At 39.5% G+C, this 14,235-nt stretch overlaps 3 protein-coding genes across 3 annotated transcripts; 1 reads left to right on the top strand and 2 right to left on the bottom strand.

The window, feature by feature from the left end:
* The first annotated feature begins 1,779 nt into the window (after window positions 1–1,779).
* LOC144194104 (uncharacterized) lies at window positions 1,780–3,765 on the top strand. The gene is made up of 3 exons (XM_077712928.1): window positions 1,780–1,897; window positions 2,799–2,981; window positions 3,063–3,765. The coding sequence occupies exons 1-3, from the start codon at window positions 1,838–1,840 to the stop codon at window positions 3,483–3,485; spliced, it is 666 nt and encodes a 221-aa protein (XP_077569054.1). The 5' UTR covers window positions 1,780–1,837; the 3' UTR covers window positions 3,486–3,765.
* Window positions 3,766–4,454: 689 nt separating this feature from the next.
* On the bottom strand, window positions 4,455–10,676 carry atmin (ATM interactor). Its single transcript, XM_077712926.1, has 4 exons — window positions 10,329–10,676; window positions 7,917–8,042; window positions 7,245–7,444; window positions 4,455–7,155 (listed from the first exon to the last, which is right to left on the bottom strand). The coding sequence occupies exons 1-4, from the start codon at window positions 10,545–10,547 to the stop codon at window positions 5,403–5,405; spliced, it is 2,298 nt and encodes a 765-aa protein (XP_077569052.1). The 5' UTR covers window positions 10,548–10,676; the 3' UTR covers window positions 4,455–5,402.
* A 108-nt stretch (window positions 10,677–10,784) lies between these two features.
* cenpn (centromere protein N) lies at window positions 10,785–13,908 on the bottom strand. Its single transcript, XM_077712927.1, has 10 exons — window positions 13,554–13,908; window positions 13,200–13,245; window positions 13,062–13,121; window positions 12,876–12,949; window positions 12,514–12,687; window positions 12,315–12,416; window positions 12,130–12,184; window positions 11,906–12,015; window positions 11,584–11,707; window positions 10,785–11,206 (listed from the first exon to the last, which is right to left on the bottom strand). Exons 1-10 carry the CDS (start codon window positions 13,713–13,715, stop codon window positions 11,085–11,087), a joined length of 1,029 nt encoding a protein of 342 aa, XP_077569053.1. The 5' UTR covers window positions 13,716–13,908; the 3' UTR covers window positions 10,785–11,084.
* Window positions 13,909–14,235: the final 327 nt, after the last annotated feature.

Here is a 14,235-nt window from a genome sequence, read left to right on the forward strand (position 1 = left end):
AACACAACAATATATTTGCTTGTGCAGCTTGCTTCAAATACAGTTTGGTAGCTCTGGCTCATCCGCTCCATCACTAGCCAATCATAGTTGGTGTAAGCGATGACGTATTCCTACACCTGCGAGTAGGGTTGGTGTCACCAAATCTAAATCTGATTGGATAAAGTCTTTGAGGCAGATTTCTGACCCTGGCAAAAAATAATGGCTGAAATGTGATTGGTTTAATGCTTCAATATGCAAACACATCTGGAAGCAGTGCAATCAGGGGGGAAAAGCACTGAAAGGAAACTATCTAGGAATTATTTAATAAGTAACTTTGGACAAAATATAATTAACATCAGTCTATGAAACAAATATTTCTTAGGCCAGCAGAGGTCTTGAAGGCCCTGACGACACACCGCTGGTGTATGTGTATATGCACAAGTAAACACATACATACATAAAAACTTACCACCCGGGAGATATTGTGGCTTTCCTCGCTCGTGAATTTTCTGTATATATTAATAACCTAGCGGAAAAGAGAAAACCATGGGGGCAACCATTTTGCCATTAAAAAAGACTAAGTCATTCAGTCTTTCCTTAAATAAAAGCACCAATTGACCATGTATAGGCAGATTGCCTCATGGTGTAGTGCAAGGGTGGGAGAGACAAAATAACAAATACAACTCACTGACCTTGGAGAGTGGTGGCCCAGTGGGTAAGTCATCAGTATCATACATCTGTGGTCCTGGGTTCAATTCCTAGTGCTTGCAATGATTTTTCCACTAAGTCATCAGGTAAATGAAGGAGCTAAAACTACAAGTACAACTACTTTCTCTCACAGGGTGGTGGCCCAGTGGCTAAGTCATCAGTCTTCCACCTCGGTGGTCGTGGGTTCAAATCCCAGTACCTGCAAAGATTTTCCCAATATTACTCAGTTAATAGAATAAGTTAAAATACCTAAGTGTTTAAGTGTATAAGTATTCAGTAGTGGATGAAGCATTTTGTGTAAAAAATGACTAAGTGTTTCACCCCAATTCCTTGGATAAAACGTTTCAACACCTATGTATAAGTGGGGCACGAGTTGGTGTAGTGGGTTGCACACTCGCCTTCGGCCGGAGAGACGTTGGATCGATCCCCGGTGTCGGCGGTTCACTGACCAAGCAAGCGGTCGAGGGTCGGCCGAAGGCCGACCCGAGAACGCCTTGTGCACATACAGGTCCTTCAACTGTCTTCCGAACTGCCGAAGGCAGTTCGGAATTTAACCTTTTACTGAAAAGTATGACTAAGTGTTTAATATAAATTAAAAAGTTTTTTCTTTTTTTTTTCCCCCTTCTTCTTATTCCATTGACCATTTCTTCTTTCCAATTATTTTCAGCCAAACAACAGCGGGAATCGAACCCAGGTCTCCCAGACGGGAGTCCAGTGAACTAACCTCTGTGCCAACCAAGTGACTACACTTTCCTTAGTAATCATTTGAGTGTCTTGACAAGAAGTACCCAGAAACAACTGAGTGAAAATGTGTGCCAACCGGGAATCGAACCCAAGCCTCCTGGACAGGAGTCCAGAGAACTAACTTCTGCGCCAACCAAGTGACTACACTGTCATTAGTAATAATTTGAGTCTCTTGACAAAAAGTACACAGAAACAACTAAGTGATGTGATATTGTACTGGAAAAGCACGGTGATGTCGAAGCTTGTATTTCATTTTATGTACCAGAAAAAAATCAGTGGCGTCCACTGCCCGAAGCGCTCGATGGGATTCAGCAGTTAGGTCGCCGTAAATTCTTTTATTTTGTACTGTTCCTGCAACCGCCCGTCATTTCCTGCCCTCAAACCGGAAAGAAGACCACATCCGGAAATGAAAGGCGGCTGGCTTGACTTCGGAAAGAAAAACGACGGCTCACTTGACCGCAGTGAAGTACGAAACCTTTCAAAACACTGTCCAAATGCTCGAACTGATAAAACAAACGACAGCTACGGTGTTCGAGTTTAAATACATTCGCAAAAGTTTAGAATTGTGGCCTTGCATTCCGGTCACGCCTGAAATGGCTACTCGAGCTCGCTAAAACCCGGTGCATATGTATTCGACGTCATAGGCTGTTTACACTAACGTTTAAAGGGCCGACACACGTCATCATGGCTGTTGTCTCCATAACATCGCAAATTATGCATTCATGTGCAGTGTTTAAGCAGTTAACTTACCGCACAAAGTGGGTGTGAAGCCTGCTGCAAAGTTTTCTTGTAGGCTATGTTCAAGTTGTATGTCCCCTAATGGCATCTGCTGACTTGGGCGTGCTAATCGTCTGATAATGTGCACGTGAACGGTAAACTAAGAAACAGGTGTGTTGTAATCAGAAGGTTCCCATTAGCTTAAATCAGCGTGCAAACAAATCCAAATCTATATAAAGGATAGTTTCTAAAGTGGTCACTTCAGAATTGGAGAACAATATGAGGCACTAATGTTCATGATTTAAAATTAAAAAAAAATAAATAAACAGAAGCAAATTTTCTTTTTGTCTTCAAATGGTAAAGCAATTATTGGTAGCTTTCGGTCTGCTGAATTTTGTGGCCCATTTTTCTTTAATATTTTTTTTTATAGTAGCAATCTTGTATAAAGAAAGTATATACTTGCCCTTACATAGTGTATACTTAAGAAATCACTACATATCTATGACATCAAGTAAAATTGGAATATAAAGTGTTAAACAACACTATTGACCAGTTTGACACTCTTAGTCTCTAATTTGTATAAAATGACATCGGTGTGAGATGTAACAAGTGTAATTCATAATTCAAACCTTTGTGTCTCCCCCCAAAAGGACCCCACAGCTATGAGTGGAGCAGGTAACGAAGACTCTGATTATGAAGACAACGTAGCTGAGCAGCAGTTCTACAAAGCACAAAGGATACATGTGGATGTCCTGCTTGACATGAGTGAGAAAGCATTTTTAAAGGATATGGAGCCACATGAGTATCATTGCTATAGTGGTTGGGAAGAAGCTGTAAGTGCATTTATATTATTTACCTATTGCTTGAGATGAATTATGATGAAGATGAAATAAAAAAGTTCAGTTCTGCCTTAGGTACGAGGCTGGGACAGAGTTGCTCCAGTCAGTGGCATTCTTCTCCCTCAAAGGAGAGACAAGAAACAGAAACCACGCAAGGAGATAGCAGACAATCAACCTGCCTCACATACAGATCTAACGTTATATGGAGACATGCTAGCAGTTGGTGGAGAGCAGTGTGGCGAGTCTCCATCACAATCAAATCCTCATAGTTCAAAGAAATCTACACTTACCCAGAGGGCCTTAGCGGAAGCAGAATCCCCAGAATGGCATGGCGTGGAGGAAGACTCAAACCTGCTTCATGATGAGAGAGGGCATATCATTGGCCTGCCTTTGCATCTACAACATTTAAAGACCAGGCCATCCAAATCCACAAAACGTCAGGCGAGAAGCACAGTTGTTCCCATTACAAACTTCACATTTTTACCACCTATAAAATGATGCAACAGCTAAAGGTCAGCACCCACAACACAATCAGCAATGTATGAAAATTACAATTACTGCAATTTTTTTGTACCAGACTTCCAAAGCAAACCAAAGATGTCAGTAACAATGTTTTTTTTTTTAAATGTCTCACATTAAAAAATATATTGTATAACATGCATGCAATATTATAACTATGTGAAGGCTGGTTTTGAATGTGACTAGTCATTATCAGTGCTTGCTGTTCTGTTGATTATTGCCCTTGCATAATAAATGAATTATTTCATAGGTCAGTTAACAGCTACAGTGTCTTTTCTCAGTCTAATTACTAAGCAAAACCAAAACACATGCAGATTAGTCAGAAAGTGAGAGTAAAACTAAACACATACTGGAAAATAAAAACAATTAAAAAAAATCACAATAACATAAAATTGTTCCATCCGTTTATTTGCTTTTGGAAGAAAACTGCAACATGTAATATGGCAGGAATTAACGCAATTTTTTTTTTAATGCCGTGCAAATACATGTGATCTTTGAATAAAGGAAACAATGCTTTGGAGTGATGTTTGTGAACAATATGCCATTTACATGGAGCTATGTTCAATGCCCAATAAATATATTAAAAAATAAAATGCCTAAACTGACTAATTTTTCCAAATATTTGGGAACCCCAAAATGTTTTTTTCAATGAAATGCTGCATTGGATTTTGATGTGACAGCACGTCTGAAACTTTCAGGAACATCATGCACGCATAACATAAAAATATGTCCATGCAATTATCATTGCAATCTCTTTTTGTTATCGTTAATATTCCAAAACATGATACTTATTCAATGCAGAGTACTAGAACAAAAATATAACACTTTGGGTTAAGGCACCAAAAATGCAAACTATATAGTATATAAATACATCTAATGACTCCATTCTCCAAGTAGCACATTAACTGCTTGGCAAGCCTCAAAAGTTCGAGGCAACTAAATTCGAGGTATTGTGAGTAAAACAAAATAAAGACATTTGGAAATTATACACAAACTAAGGAATAAATAAGCATTGCCAATAGAATGACATGCATTAAGTTTGTGCCAAGACAAAAGCTAATAGTCATCCCCTGTGCAGTATTCTAATGCAACGGATCCAAAGTAATGACTTAGGATCACGATAAGCGTATACATTTACACCAAGTTAACGAATAAGTTATCGACAAAACAGCTTGCTTTTAAAGAGTTACCTCGAAAAAAATTATACATCAGGAATGACATTCACTTCCAGTCAAAAAAAAAACACTACAACTGAGTACAACATTATTTTTGTCTGTGTGTGAAACTCCTGTATTTAGCTTTATATTTTACAGTTTCTTGTTGATTTAGGCTGGATGGGAAGCCAGACCTCTACGATTCTGCAATCGTGTGCTACTTTTAAGAAAAATTGGTTAACGGCCCATACGCATTAAATAAATTTTAACAAATGGACAGGCCATGCATTTTTTTTTACATAATGAAAAACATCCACCTTGTTACTGTACAGCACAATTTTACGTTCATGCAGTCAATTGCTCTTTAAAAAGGAGTCATTTGTCTAAACTAGTTTTTTTCTGATGTGCCAGATATTCATCAGCAAAATTAATAATACAAAAAAAAAGACATTTTGGAAAACACTAAATAACTGGCATTTTCGTCTAGACACATTGTTACATTGTATGTGCAAATAAATATGTAAACCCTCTGGAACTGAAGCATCCCGCTCTTCAAGCTCATAAAGTGCACAAAGCAGTCAGATATTGACCTAAAAACCCTATGACCCCAGTGGAATGATTCAAAGATATTTTCACCTACATTGCTGCTCCACTGGAAGAGGTGTTTCCCTCATTCTAATGACCTAATCAGAATAGGAAATAATGTTGCAAAAAAATCATGTGACTTCATTCAAAATGAACTTCAACTGTTGGGTTTCTCAGGATGTTGAAAGAATGCACCAAGCGTCTGGCATGTCTGCGTTTCCACCGAACTGAAATGGGAATCCATGTTCCAGAGCATGTCGGCCGACAAGAAGTCATCCAAGACCGTTTGCGTTTCGTTGCTTGTAAGGAAGAGGTTTCCAAAGCCGTCTTCCACATTGGTTTGCGTCTCTGTGCTGCTTAAAAGCCTCCCCTGTCCCCCTTGACCGATAGGTGTTTGAACAGAGAGGCATGGAGAAAATGAATGTAGTTCGGTCTGTGTTTCTGTGTCTGAGGACTCCGTGCTCATACAAAAAGTTGAATGGCGCAGAATGCTGCTTAGTGGCATGTGGCTTCCAGCGCTCAGGAGAAAGTTGAGGTCTGTCTGTGTCTGAGTATCGAATAGCTCCAAGTCGCTGGCTTGGTTTCGATTTGGTCCCTCGCTTTCGTCCAGTTCATCCATCAGGAAGAAATCGGTCTGAGTCTGGATGTCCAATGACTCCAAGGGTGCGTCGCTATTCAGGCCATCCAGATGGCTTTCCTCTGTCTGTGTCTGAATATGCACAGAACTGAGAAACTCTTCAAAGTCAAAATCAATGGCACTGTGCTGCTCCTGAACAGGACCCAAGCTTGAGCCGCAACCAGCCGCTTCAGCAGTCAGTGCCTGATGGCCCGACATGCTGTCAGACAGAATATTTTCAAGGTCATTCAGCAAGGTCATGGTTTGGGTTTGGTTGTCAGCTACATTGTTCGAGTTCAGCAAATCTGTCTGCACCCCAAAACACATGCCTCCTCCTGCCTTTGCGTCCTCATAAAAATTGCTCCCTCTTTCTCCCAGAGGCTCATTTACACATAGAACAGTCTGACTGCTCTTTTTAGGAGTGATGCCAAAAAGGTCGGAGCATGCAATGACCTGAGCCTTTTCATCCGATTGTGGGATTATGAAAGTCTGTGTCTGCCTGGTTATGCTTGCTGGCATAGAAGAAGTACTGGGCCAAAGACTTTGACTCGAGGAATGGCTGTCTGTCTGAGCCCCGATCGTTGAAGTGGTTCTGAACCGTGTGGGGAAGGTTTGTGTTTGAACACTGACTGGCAAGATGACTTGGGCACTAACACTGATATCTGTCTGCGAGCAGGACGACACTGAAGATTCTCCCATAGAACACAGTCCGATCCCTTCCGCTGTAGGCATTTTAGAAAGGTAGGACTTGTCGGTCTGAATGTTAGTAGAGGTACTCTTTCCTCGCTGTGCGGCCAAGATGCTGCCTGAGTCATTCGTAACCAGACTGTCAAGTCTGACCTGGACCCCAGTACTGATGGGCCCTTGGCCAGATCGTGAAGTAGGCATGCTATCTTGAAAACCAAGGCTCCTAGGATCCAATTGGGGTACCACAGCTCTGGAGGCCTGTGGCAGAAGGTGAAGAGTGCTAAGGGAACCTTGGCTATTGACTGCCAGCACCACAGAGCCAAGAGCACCGCTTTCCGTGGAGGGAAGAAGAACTGGTAAATGTGCCAGCTGCATTACAGGCACGCTGACCAACGCCATATTAGGTTTTGGTAGAAGTTGCTTTTGGAGGATCTTGTGTCCACTTGATGTCTGACTGCCAGTGTCTGCACCATGAATGATAATGTCAGAAGATGAAGAACCCTCTATTAGCTCATGAGTAGAAGGACCAATTACAGACTCATTGGTCCTAGCTTTTTCAGAACTTGTGGATAGTTTCTCCAGCTTCCGCTTTTTTACTGGTGGAATTCTAAAATTCAGAAAGTACAAATATATGAAACCAGTAGCTTCTGATCGAATATGAATAGCAATAGTTGCTTCAGGACAGTAAATACACACCTGTGCTCACTGGGAATCTCATGTCCGGTCCTGAAGATATGCGACAGCAGTGCAGCTCGGCTGGCATAGGGGCAACCGCATGTACACTGGTAAGTCTTTCCACAGTCCTCAATGTGTCTCTTAAGGTCCCACTCGGTGCTGTAGCCATTGTTGCACTTGGAACATTTGTGTTTTTTCTCAGCATGCATTTTCATGAAGTGCTGGGAAAAACAAACATTAAGCAATATGTTTAGATGGAAATCTAAATTTACATTAGAAGCAATGCCACTGACAGTATGTTCAGATGTCAACTGTAGCTTGCACGTTCTGCTGGTGACTCAACGGTCACGTAAAGGAATCATTGCCATGGCGACTCGACAGCCCCCGCAACTCTTATGAGAATGCGTGGTTCGGAAGATGAATGAATGTGCCGGTTTTTAAAATGTCTCCGTAGCAGGTAAAAGCCAACGCTGTTGCTTGTGGGTAAACACGGTGAAATAAATAAAAAAAGTAAGAATAAACACCACATAATTTAATAAGTTACTACATTTACAAAGTCTTGTTTGAACTACTAGCCGAACAGTGGCTGAATATAACAGTTATACTACATTTGACCTGATGCAATGCGTTGGGCATTATAACAAGATAAACAATATGTTTTCATGTGCAGGTTTAGAATGTGTAAAGTCTTACTTGTTTCACAAGAGAAAACTGGGAGAAGGGTCTGCGAGGACCCCTCGGACATCCTTCAATAGGACAGCAGTAAAGTTTTTTTGTTGTCTTCATGCCCTTTCTGATCGTGGGGTTGATAATACCATCCTGAAGAAACAGTGGCAACAAGCCAATTATATTTCAGTTGTCATGTCACAAAAGTGAGCAGCAGTATAGTGACAGGAGACTAATAAATGCCTTATTTGCAAAATACTGTGACACCTTGAGGGGTGAGTTACTTTGATTTTTTTCCTCCAGATACAAGCTGTCAATTGCTTTGAATTATAAGTGCAAACTTGAGACACAAGCAATGGAGCGTGGCTGAAAAACACATACAATCACAACAAAGAGTAGCTTGGAAGATGATGTTACCGACCATTGTTTAAAATGAATAAATAAATAAAAAGGGTTTTCACAGTTTATTGCCAATCTGATCTGAATATAACTATTATCCATGCAACACCCACACAGAGTGAACAGAAGTGTTATGATTTTCCCATTCTATTCAAGTCAAAAGATCTAAAAGAACACTATTATAGACTTGTAACTTTTCCATTGAAAGTATGTGACACTTTTGTATTTGGAGATTCCAATTTACAAGAAGAAAGTGTTTTGCGTTAAAGTGAAGTAATACAACCAATCAAACTTGTGTACCAATGCATTACTGTGCTGACCAATAGTGAGGCTATTCTTGAGGCTCCCCATCACTACAAATGCTGCAGCCAGAATGTAGTCAAGGTCACCTCCATCTGCTCCAACACCACAGGGAGCAGACAAACTGAAGCTGTTAAAAACACACCCCTAGGTCTATCATAAGTAGTCAATGGCATCTGATGTGTATAACATATGATTAAGCAATGGCCTTAATATTCGATGCTCCAAGGAAAAAAACAGTCATGCTAAATAAGATTTCTATTGCAGAGATAAGCAGATACGTTGCTGTTACGCAATGATGCAGCAGAGCAAAAGACACAATTAAAGAGGTTATGGTAATACCAAGCACAGATCATTCATTTGGAGATCATAAATAATGCACACGATGCACACAGAGTGAGTAATTTGAGTATCTAAAATACTCTGTGAGCTCCAACAGAGAACAATTACTTCATCTAACAAAACTGCCACATCATTGTGGAGGATTATAAATAACACACTCAATCTGCATCCTTTTTCAGCAATCTTGATCAAGTTTTTATTTTATTTTTTTAGTATCAGTGACAATGCCAGCAAATTAGACACACTGGCACTGTTTTTATCAATAAGACTCACATTTATTTGGGAAAGAAAATGCTGCATGTAATCAAGCACATGACTGGAACAGGATGGATTGATTTATCATTCAGCAGCTCTGATGTTAAGGGAGGCCAAAATGCTTCTGTCGGGGTCCCGTTCTCTCGCAATCACGGGGGCCGTGTTATAGTGCCTCAGCCTTTGCTTTGAACCTGTAAGGTTAAATCTCATATTTTTCATTTCTAATTTGTCTTTTTTGAGTCATACGACCACTACCGGATCGTCTCTTTCCTTGAACCATGATCCACAACATTGCATTTTTTTTGCTGAAAAATTCCAATAGTTGTTACTTACCAATACTCCGACAACATTCTATCATTGAATTAGTGTTGGAGGACTTTTAAGTGTTACGCTCCAGTTTTCTGAATCCTGAAAATATTCTCATTCATATCCACAATCTACATTACACATTCAGTGTCAATAATGATAGTTATTCATGGTGAGTAAGTGTGAAGATAATGACCATGTTTTATTACCATTGACGACAACAGACGTCCAATCCATTTGGGAATCCAAGAGTGGATAGTCCTAAATGATTTGACGCCTATTGCTTTCCATGGCGGCCAGTGAGATAAAAACTAGTTTTTTTTTTACGGGCCGAATTCCAGTTGAGGACGTCGTGGGGAAAAACAGAGTTTGGGCAGAATGTTGCACAACAACAGGCATCCTTTGCATGCTAAGAGCTTCATTGACTTAGAGAGAAATTGAATTACTGCCTCCCACGAATGACTAACCACGCTGGTTAGCAATGAATAACGCCTTTGAGAAACGAAGAATGAGGGCAAAAGATCAATAGACGAAGCCAAGCCACGAGTATTTAGCCGAAAAATTAACAGTAAATGAAAGTACACAACAATAAAATACACAAGTTTGCTCACTTCCACCTCGTGAACCAAGTAATAACTTCTTGCTACGTTTCCAAAACAGCAGCACGTCATCCATATTCTAATCATCATCACCTTCTCGACAGGCACACGGTTAAGTTCGTATGGCTGACTTGAGCATTTTGCAACATTTTGTTTGCACAGCATGCATAGTTAGTTAAGGTTATCTGTTCACCGCAACACCTTGAGGACATGCAGGTGATATTTAAGGCATTTTTACCTTGACTCTGTGCGACTTTACTAGATGCATGTTCAAGGCAGGTGTGTTGGGAAGGATCTTGCCACATCCTTCAACGGTGCACAGGATGTTCGTCCTCACTTCTTTGGTCAGGTCCCGGATGGAGGGTTTGATAATCTCTCGAGGCAGCGACACAGACTCTTCGGGGAAGCTGGGCTTGTCTCTCTTCAACGCATTGTGGATCTCCGAAGAGGCGGCCATGTTTCTGTGTTGACAGTCACTCCCGTGTCAACGCAACGACTGAATGGGCCGTGACAAAACAGCTTCGATCTTTGACTGGCAGCCTACCTGGCCAATGAGGGGACAAGAAGATGACGCACGATGTGGTTACGTCTTAGCTACTACCGGTAGAAGACAGAGTTCCGGTTTTCACAATAATAGTTTTACATTTGGAAGCTTGAAAAAGATCAATACGACTTGACGGGGAAAAAGCCGGTGGATGGTTCATTCCAATCAAGGTTTATTTTTGCCACCCTGGGAAGGAAATATGACAGAAAAAGGATAAATATTCGATGGTTCTCATTTCTAGAATACACGTTAATAGGTCATTCTTCATGTTTTAGTTTAGTTTAATAGGAACAAAACAAACATTAGACCAGTTATACTAGAACAATCAGTGAAAATCCATAAACCCTAAAAGCTTGTGAAATTAAATTTCTAACGCCAGAGTTTAAAAACAATCATGTCAAAAAAAATCATTTGAATTGGATATTATCTATGTAAATATAAAAATAAATGTCAATTTGGAAGTGTGTTGTTTACAGTGGACTGTCCTTGGGCGCTGTCTGTGATAACAAAATAATTTCTTCCTTTTCGGGGGATGAATGAAAGAAGAGGTGTCACAGGTGTGGAAGCAATACCTGTTAAGTGTAAAAATACATATTATGAACAAGAAACTTAAATACATACAGACTACAAACGCTCCACTAAATATTGTAGTTAATGCTTTAGCGCCCTCTTGTGGCTCAACAGAAACTTGCTACGTTTACATGGGGTGAGTGGAATAAGTGTACAATTTACTTCAGTCACATGCACAAATTATCTTTCTCACCGACACTTTGGGTTCACAAATGTCAGGGTTTTTTTTATGATATAATATGTGCATATATAAATGAGACCAAAAATAAGTTAGCATCAAAATCCTGAAAAACCTGATACCAAAGTGACCTGATGTATACTGTTGTCCACTCAACATGAGTTTGTAATAAATGTAACTACAGTAATAGAGTAATGGTACCTGAAGAAGCGCAGTGCCGCAGTGACTCTAAGAGGTTGGTGCTTGCAAATGTAACAACACACTTGAATGGTTTCTCACGTTTCGTCATCGTTTGGTTTGTTGGGTCTTTGAACTTTGTTTCCAGCTGATGACAAGTCAATATAAAATATAATTAAAGTCCAAAAGCACTCTACGGATGCAGCAAAGGATATATATTTCCATTCATTTCAATAGAAAGTGAATTTATGCAGGATAAAAATGAGGTACCAGACCAAGTTTTCCTCATATTACAAAGGCACTTATGTATTTAAAAAAAAACAACAACAACCAAACAATAAAGTACCTTGTAAACTGCAGATTGCAGCTGTGGTAACTTGCCACTGCCAAAGGCTTCATAGGCCATCTGCTGTCGATTTAATTCAGTTTTTGCATGTTCTCGATATACGTGAGGATCTGCAAAATGACAGTCATATGACAATATGAAAATATGTCTTAAAACAAACAAACTAAAAAAATTGAACATTGTTACAGGACTAAAAATAATGACTATGCCATTAATGTACCCACGTGAGACTGTTTGAGGCCTATCTTCAAGTGGACTGGGACACCTGGCCGGGAATACCTAACAACCAATTACGGTATTAGAAATTTCCATTAAGTTCAAGACTTACAATACTGTAAATTTCTTACTGGCTGGTAACAATGTCTAAGACTGATAAATGTTTAAAAGTGCTTGCACTCAGTGGGCTCACCTGTCCATATTGCTGCATCAAAAGGTCCCGAATATCTGTGAATTTTCGGCCACTGAGGCTAGCGTCCTTTATAGTCTTATACCGGGTTGCCATAATCAGTGCCTGTAACAAAGTTAATTTTTAAATACAATAAACTCATGGTGACCACACAATGTCAGTCAGGTTACACTGCAGTCATTTTTGGCTTTTTTCTCTCCACCTGGAACAAGAAGGGCTTTTGCTTGGACTTCAGCCTGGTCACAAACACATAAGGGGTTTGAAGATAGTGAACAACATATGTCGGTAACATATTGTTGGGTCCAGAGTAGCTATCCCCCCATGCAATGCGAATCCATATTGCTTCGTCCGTGTTCTTCTTCATCTTTATGGACATCTGTATGACAAATGACAATGTCATGGGTAAAACAGAAAAAAATAATTACTAGTTAACATGGATGTTTGTTGTTATTATTAAGCACTTGAAACATAACCCCCCCCCCCCAAAAAAATGCATTTGAGTTGACAAGTGATAAAAAAAGCTCATAAATCAAGGATAAATAAGTAAAGTAGTATATGACTTACATGTCTTACAAGCTCAGTGAGATGTAATTTGAATTGTTCCTTGAATCTTATAAACCCAACAGCCTGAGCATCAGCTGGAAATAGTAAAGACAAACATGACAAGACTTCCATCAGCATCAAATCACACAATTATTTTATGGGATAACTAGAGAATCTAAAAAGTGTTGGACCAAATAACACTCTTACGTTCAGGGTCGACGAGTTGGAACACATGCCACATGCCCTGGTTTGGATTGTCAATGACATCTGAGAGAAATGCAACATTTCTTACTATAAAAGTAGCAGAAAAATAAGGACCAAAGAACATAAGTGATAATGACTTACATAACATCTCTAACTCGGTTATATGTCGAACTGTCCATCCGTTTTCCTGCAAGCAGTGAAACAAAATGTTAATTGAACGTGAGCCACATCACTATATAAGATGACATGTGTCAATCATTTTCCCGAACGGGAAATATTAAAGGAATATGGAGCAACATAAATAAACCAGGCAAAGTATTGCCACTTGCACCCTACTCTTACAAAAAAAAAATCTAATCGGGCAAAATTAAGCACACACATGATGAAAAGCTTATTTACATGTATGAAGAAAAAAATAAATAACAGCTTCTACAAGGACTGTATTCTATTGTTTAAAGCAAAATAAACCTTGCATATTTAAAGAGGAAACTGTACCTTACTGAGAGCGATAAGTTCGTCTGCCAACGCCCACTTTGTCTGTTTAAAATCAATGTTTTGTTGTCGAGGCAGACGGCCCCACTTCTCCAGAGTCACTTTTAGAACTTCAGTCGGTATCCGTCGTACCAGCCGACGCAAAAAACATTCCACTTGGTCCATAATTGCTCCTAAAACAATATTACACTTCTACAGTAATCGTCTAGAAAAATACAACCACATCGTGATGTAAAAGTAGATTATGCTTGCGTCTATCCAGCGTTATGGCCTCTCAAACAAATAAACCGCGTTTAAAAAAACAAAACTCGTCGACCAATCAAACAACAGCAGAAATACACTCCAGCGTTTGATACAGTGCCGCTTGTTGGATTGGAGTAGAGTAGCACAGTATTCAGCTTTATCAGCCAAATTGACTGTTTTTTAAAAGGCTATTTTTAAATAAACATTAAAACAAATAATGTATTTTATATGTATTTTTATATTCTAATATGTATTTTAAAATATTTTTGAAATAATTAGCCTTAATTATATAATTGATAAAGTTTGTCATAAACTAACTATTCTTTCTAATTGTCAAAAACTTCGAAAGGCTAAGACAATTCATGTGCTCTATATTTGTTATAGGTTACAACCTCCGATAAACTATAAAGTGGTTTAAATAAACTGCAAAAACGAATACTAC

Source organism: Stigmatopora nigra, chromosome 3, assembly GCF_051989575.1.
Source record: "Stigmatopora nigra isolate UIUO_SnigA chromosome 3, RoL_Snig_1.1, whole genome shotgun sequence".
Classification (NCBI taxonomy): Eukaryota; Metazoa; Chordata; class Actinopteri; order Syngnathiformes; family Syngnathidae; genus Stigmatopora; species Stigmatopora nigra.

Bases quoted from the DNA above. Each gene is read 5' to 3' on its own strand.
- LOC144194104 (XM_077712928.1), top strand. From the start codon at position 1,838: ATGAAAGGCGGCTGGCTTGACTTCGGAAAGAAAAACGACGGCTCACTT. The intron at 1,898-2,798 runs GTACGAAACCTT...TCCCCCCAAAAG, and splicing joins GCTCACTTGACCGCAGTGAA to GACCCCACAGCTATGAGTGG. The intron at 2,982-3,062 runs GTAAGTGCATTT...GTTCTGCCTTAG, and splicing joins ATAGTGGTTGGGAAGAAGCT to GTACGAGGCTGGGACAGAGT.
- atmin (XM_077712926.1), bottom strand. From the start codon at position 10,547: ATGGCCGCCTCTTCGGAGATCCACAATGCGTTGAAGAGAGACAAGCCC. The intron at 7,445-7,916 runs GTAAGACTTTAC...TGTTTTTCCCAG, and splicing joins AGTTTTCTCTTGTGAAACAA to CACTTCATGAAAATGCATGC. The intron at 7,156-7,244 runs GTGTGTATTTAC...TCTGAATTTTAG, and splicing joins GAGATTCCCAGTGAGCACAG to AATTCCACCAGTAAAAAAGC.
- cenpn (XM_077712927.1), bottom strand. From the start codon at position 13,715: ATGGACCAAGTGGAATGTTTTTTGCGTCGGCTGGTACGACGGATACCG. The intron at 12,185-12,314 runs GTGAGCCCACTG...ATTGGTTGTTAG, and splicing joins TGATGCAGCAATATGGACAG to GTATTCCCGGCCAGGTGTCC. The intron at 11,207-11,583 runs GTACCATTACTC...TACACTTAACAG, and splicing joins GCGGCACTGCGCTTCTTCAG to GTATTGCTTCCACACCTGTG.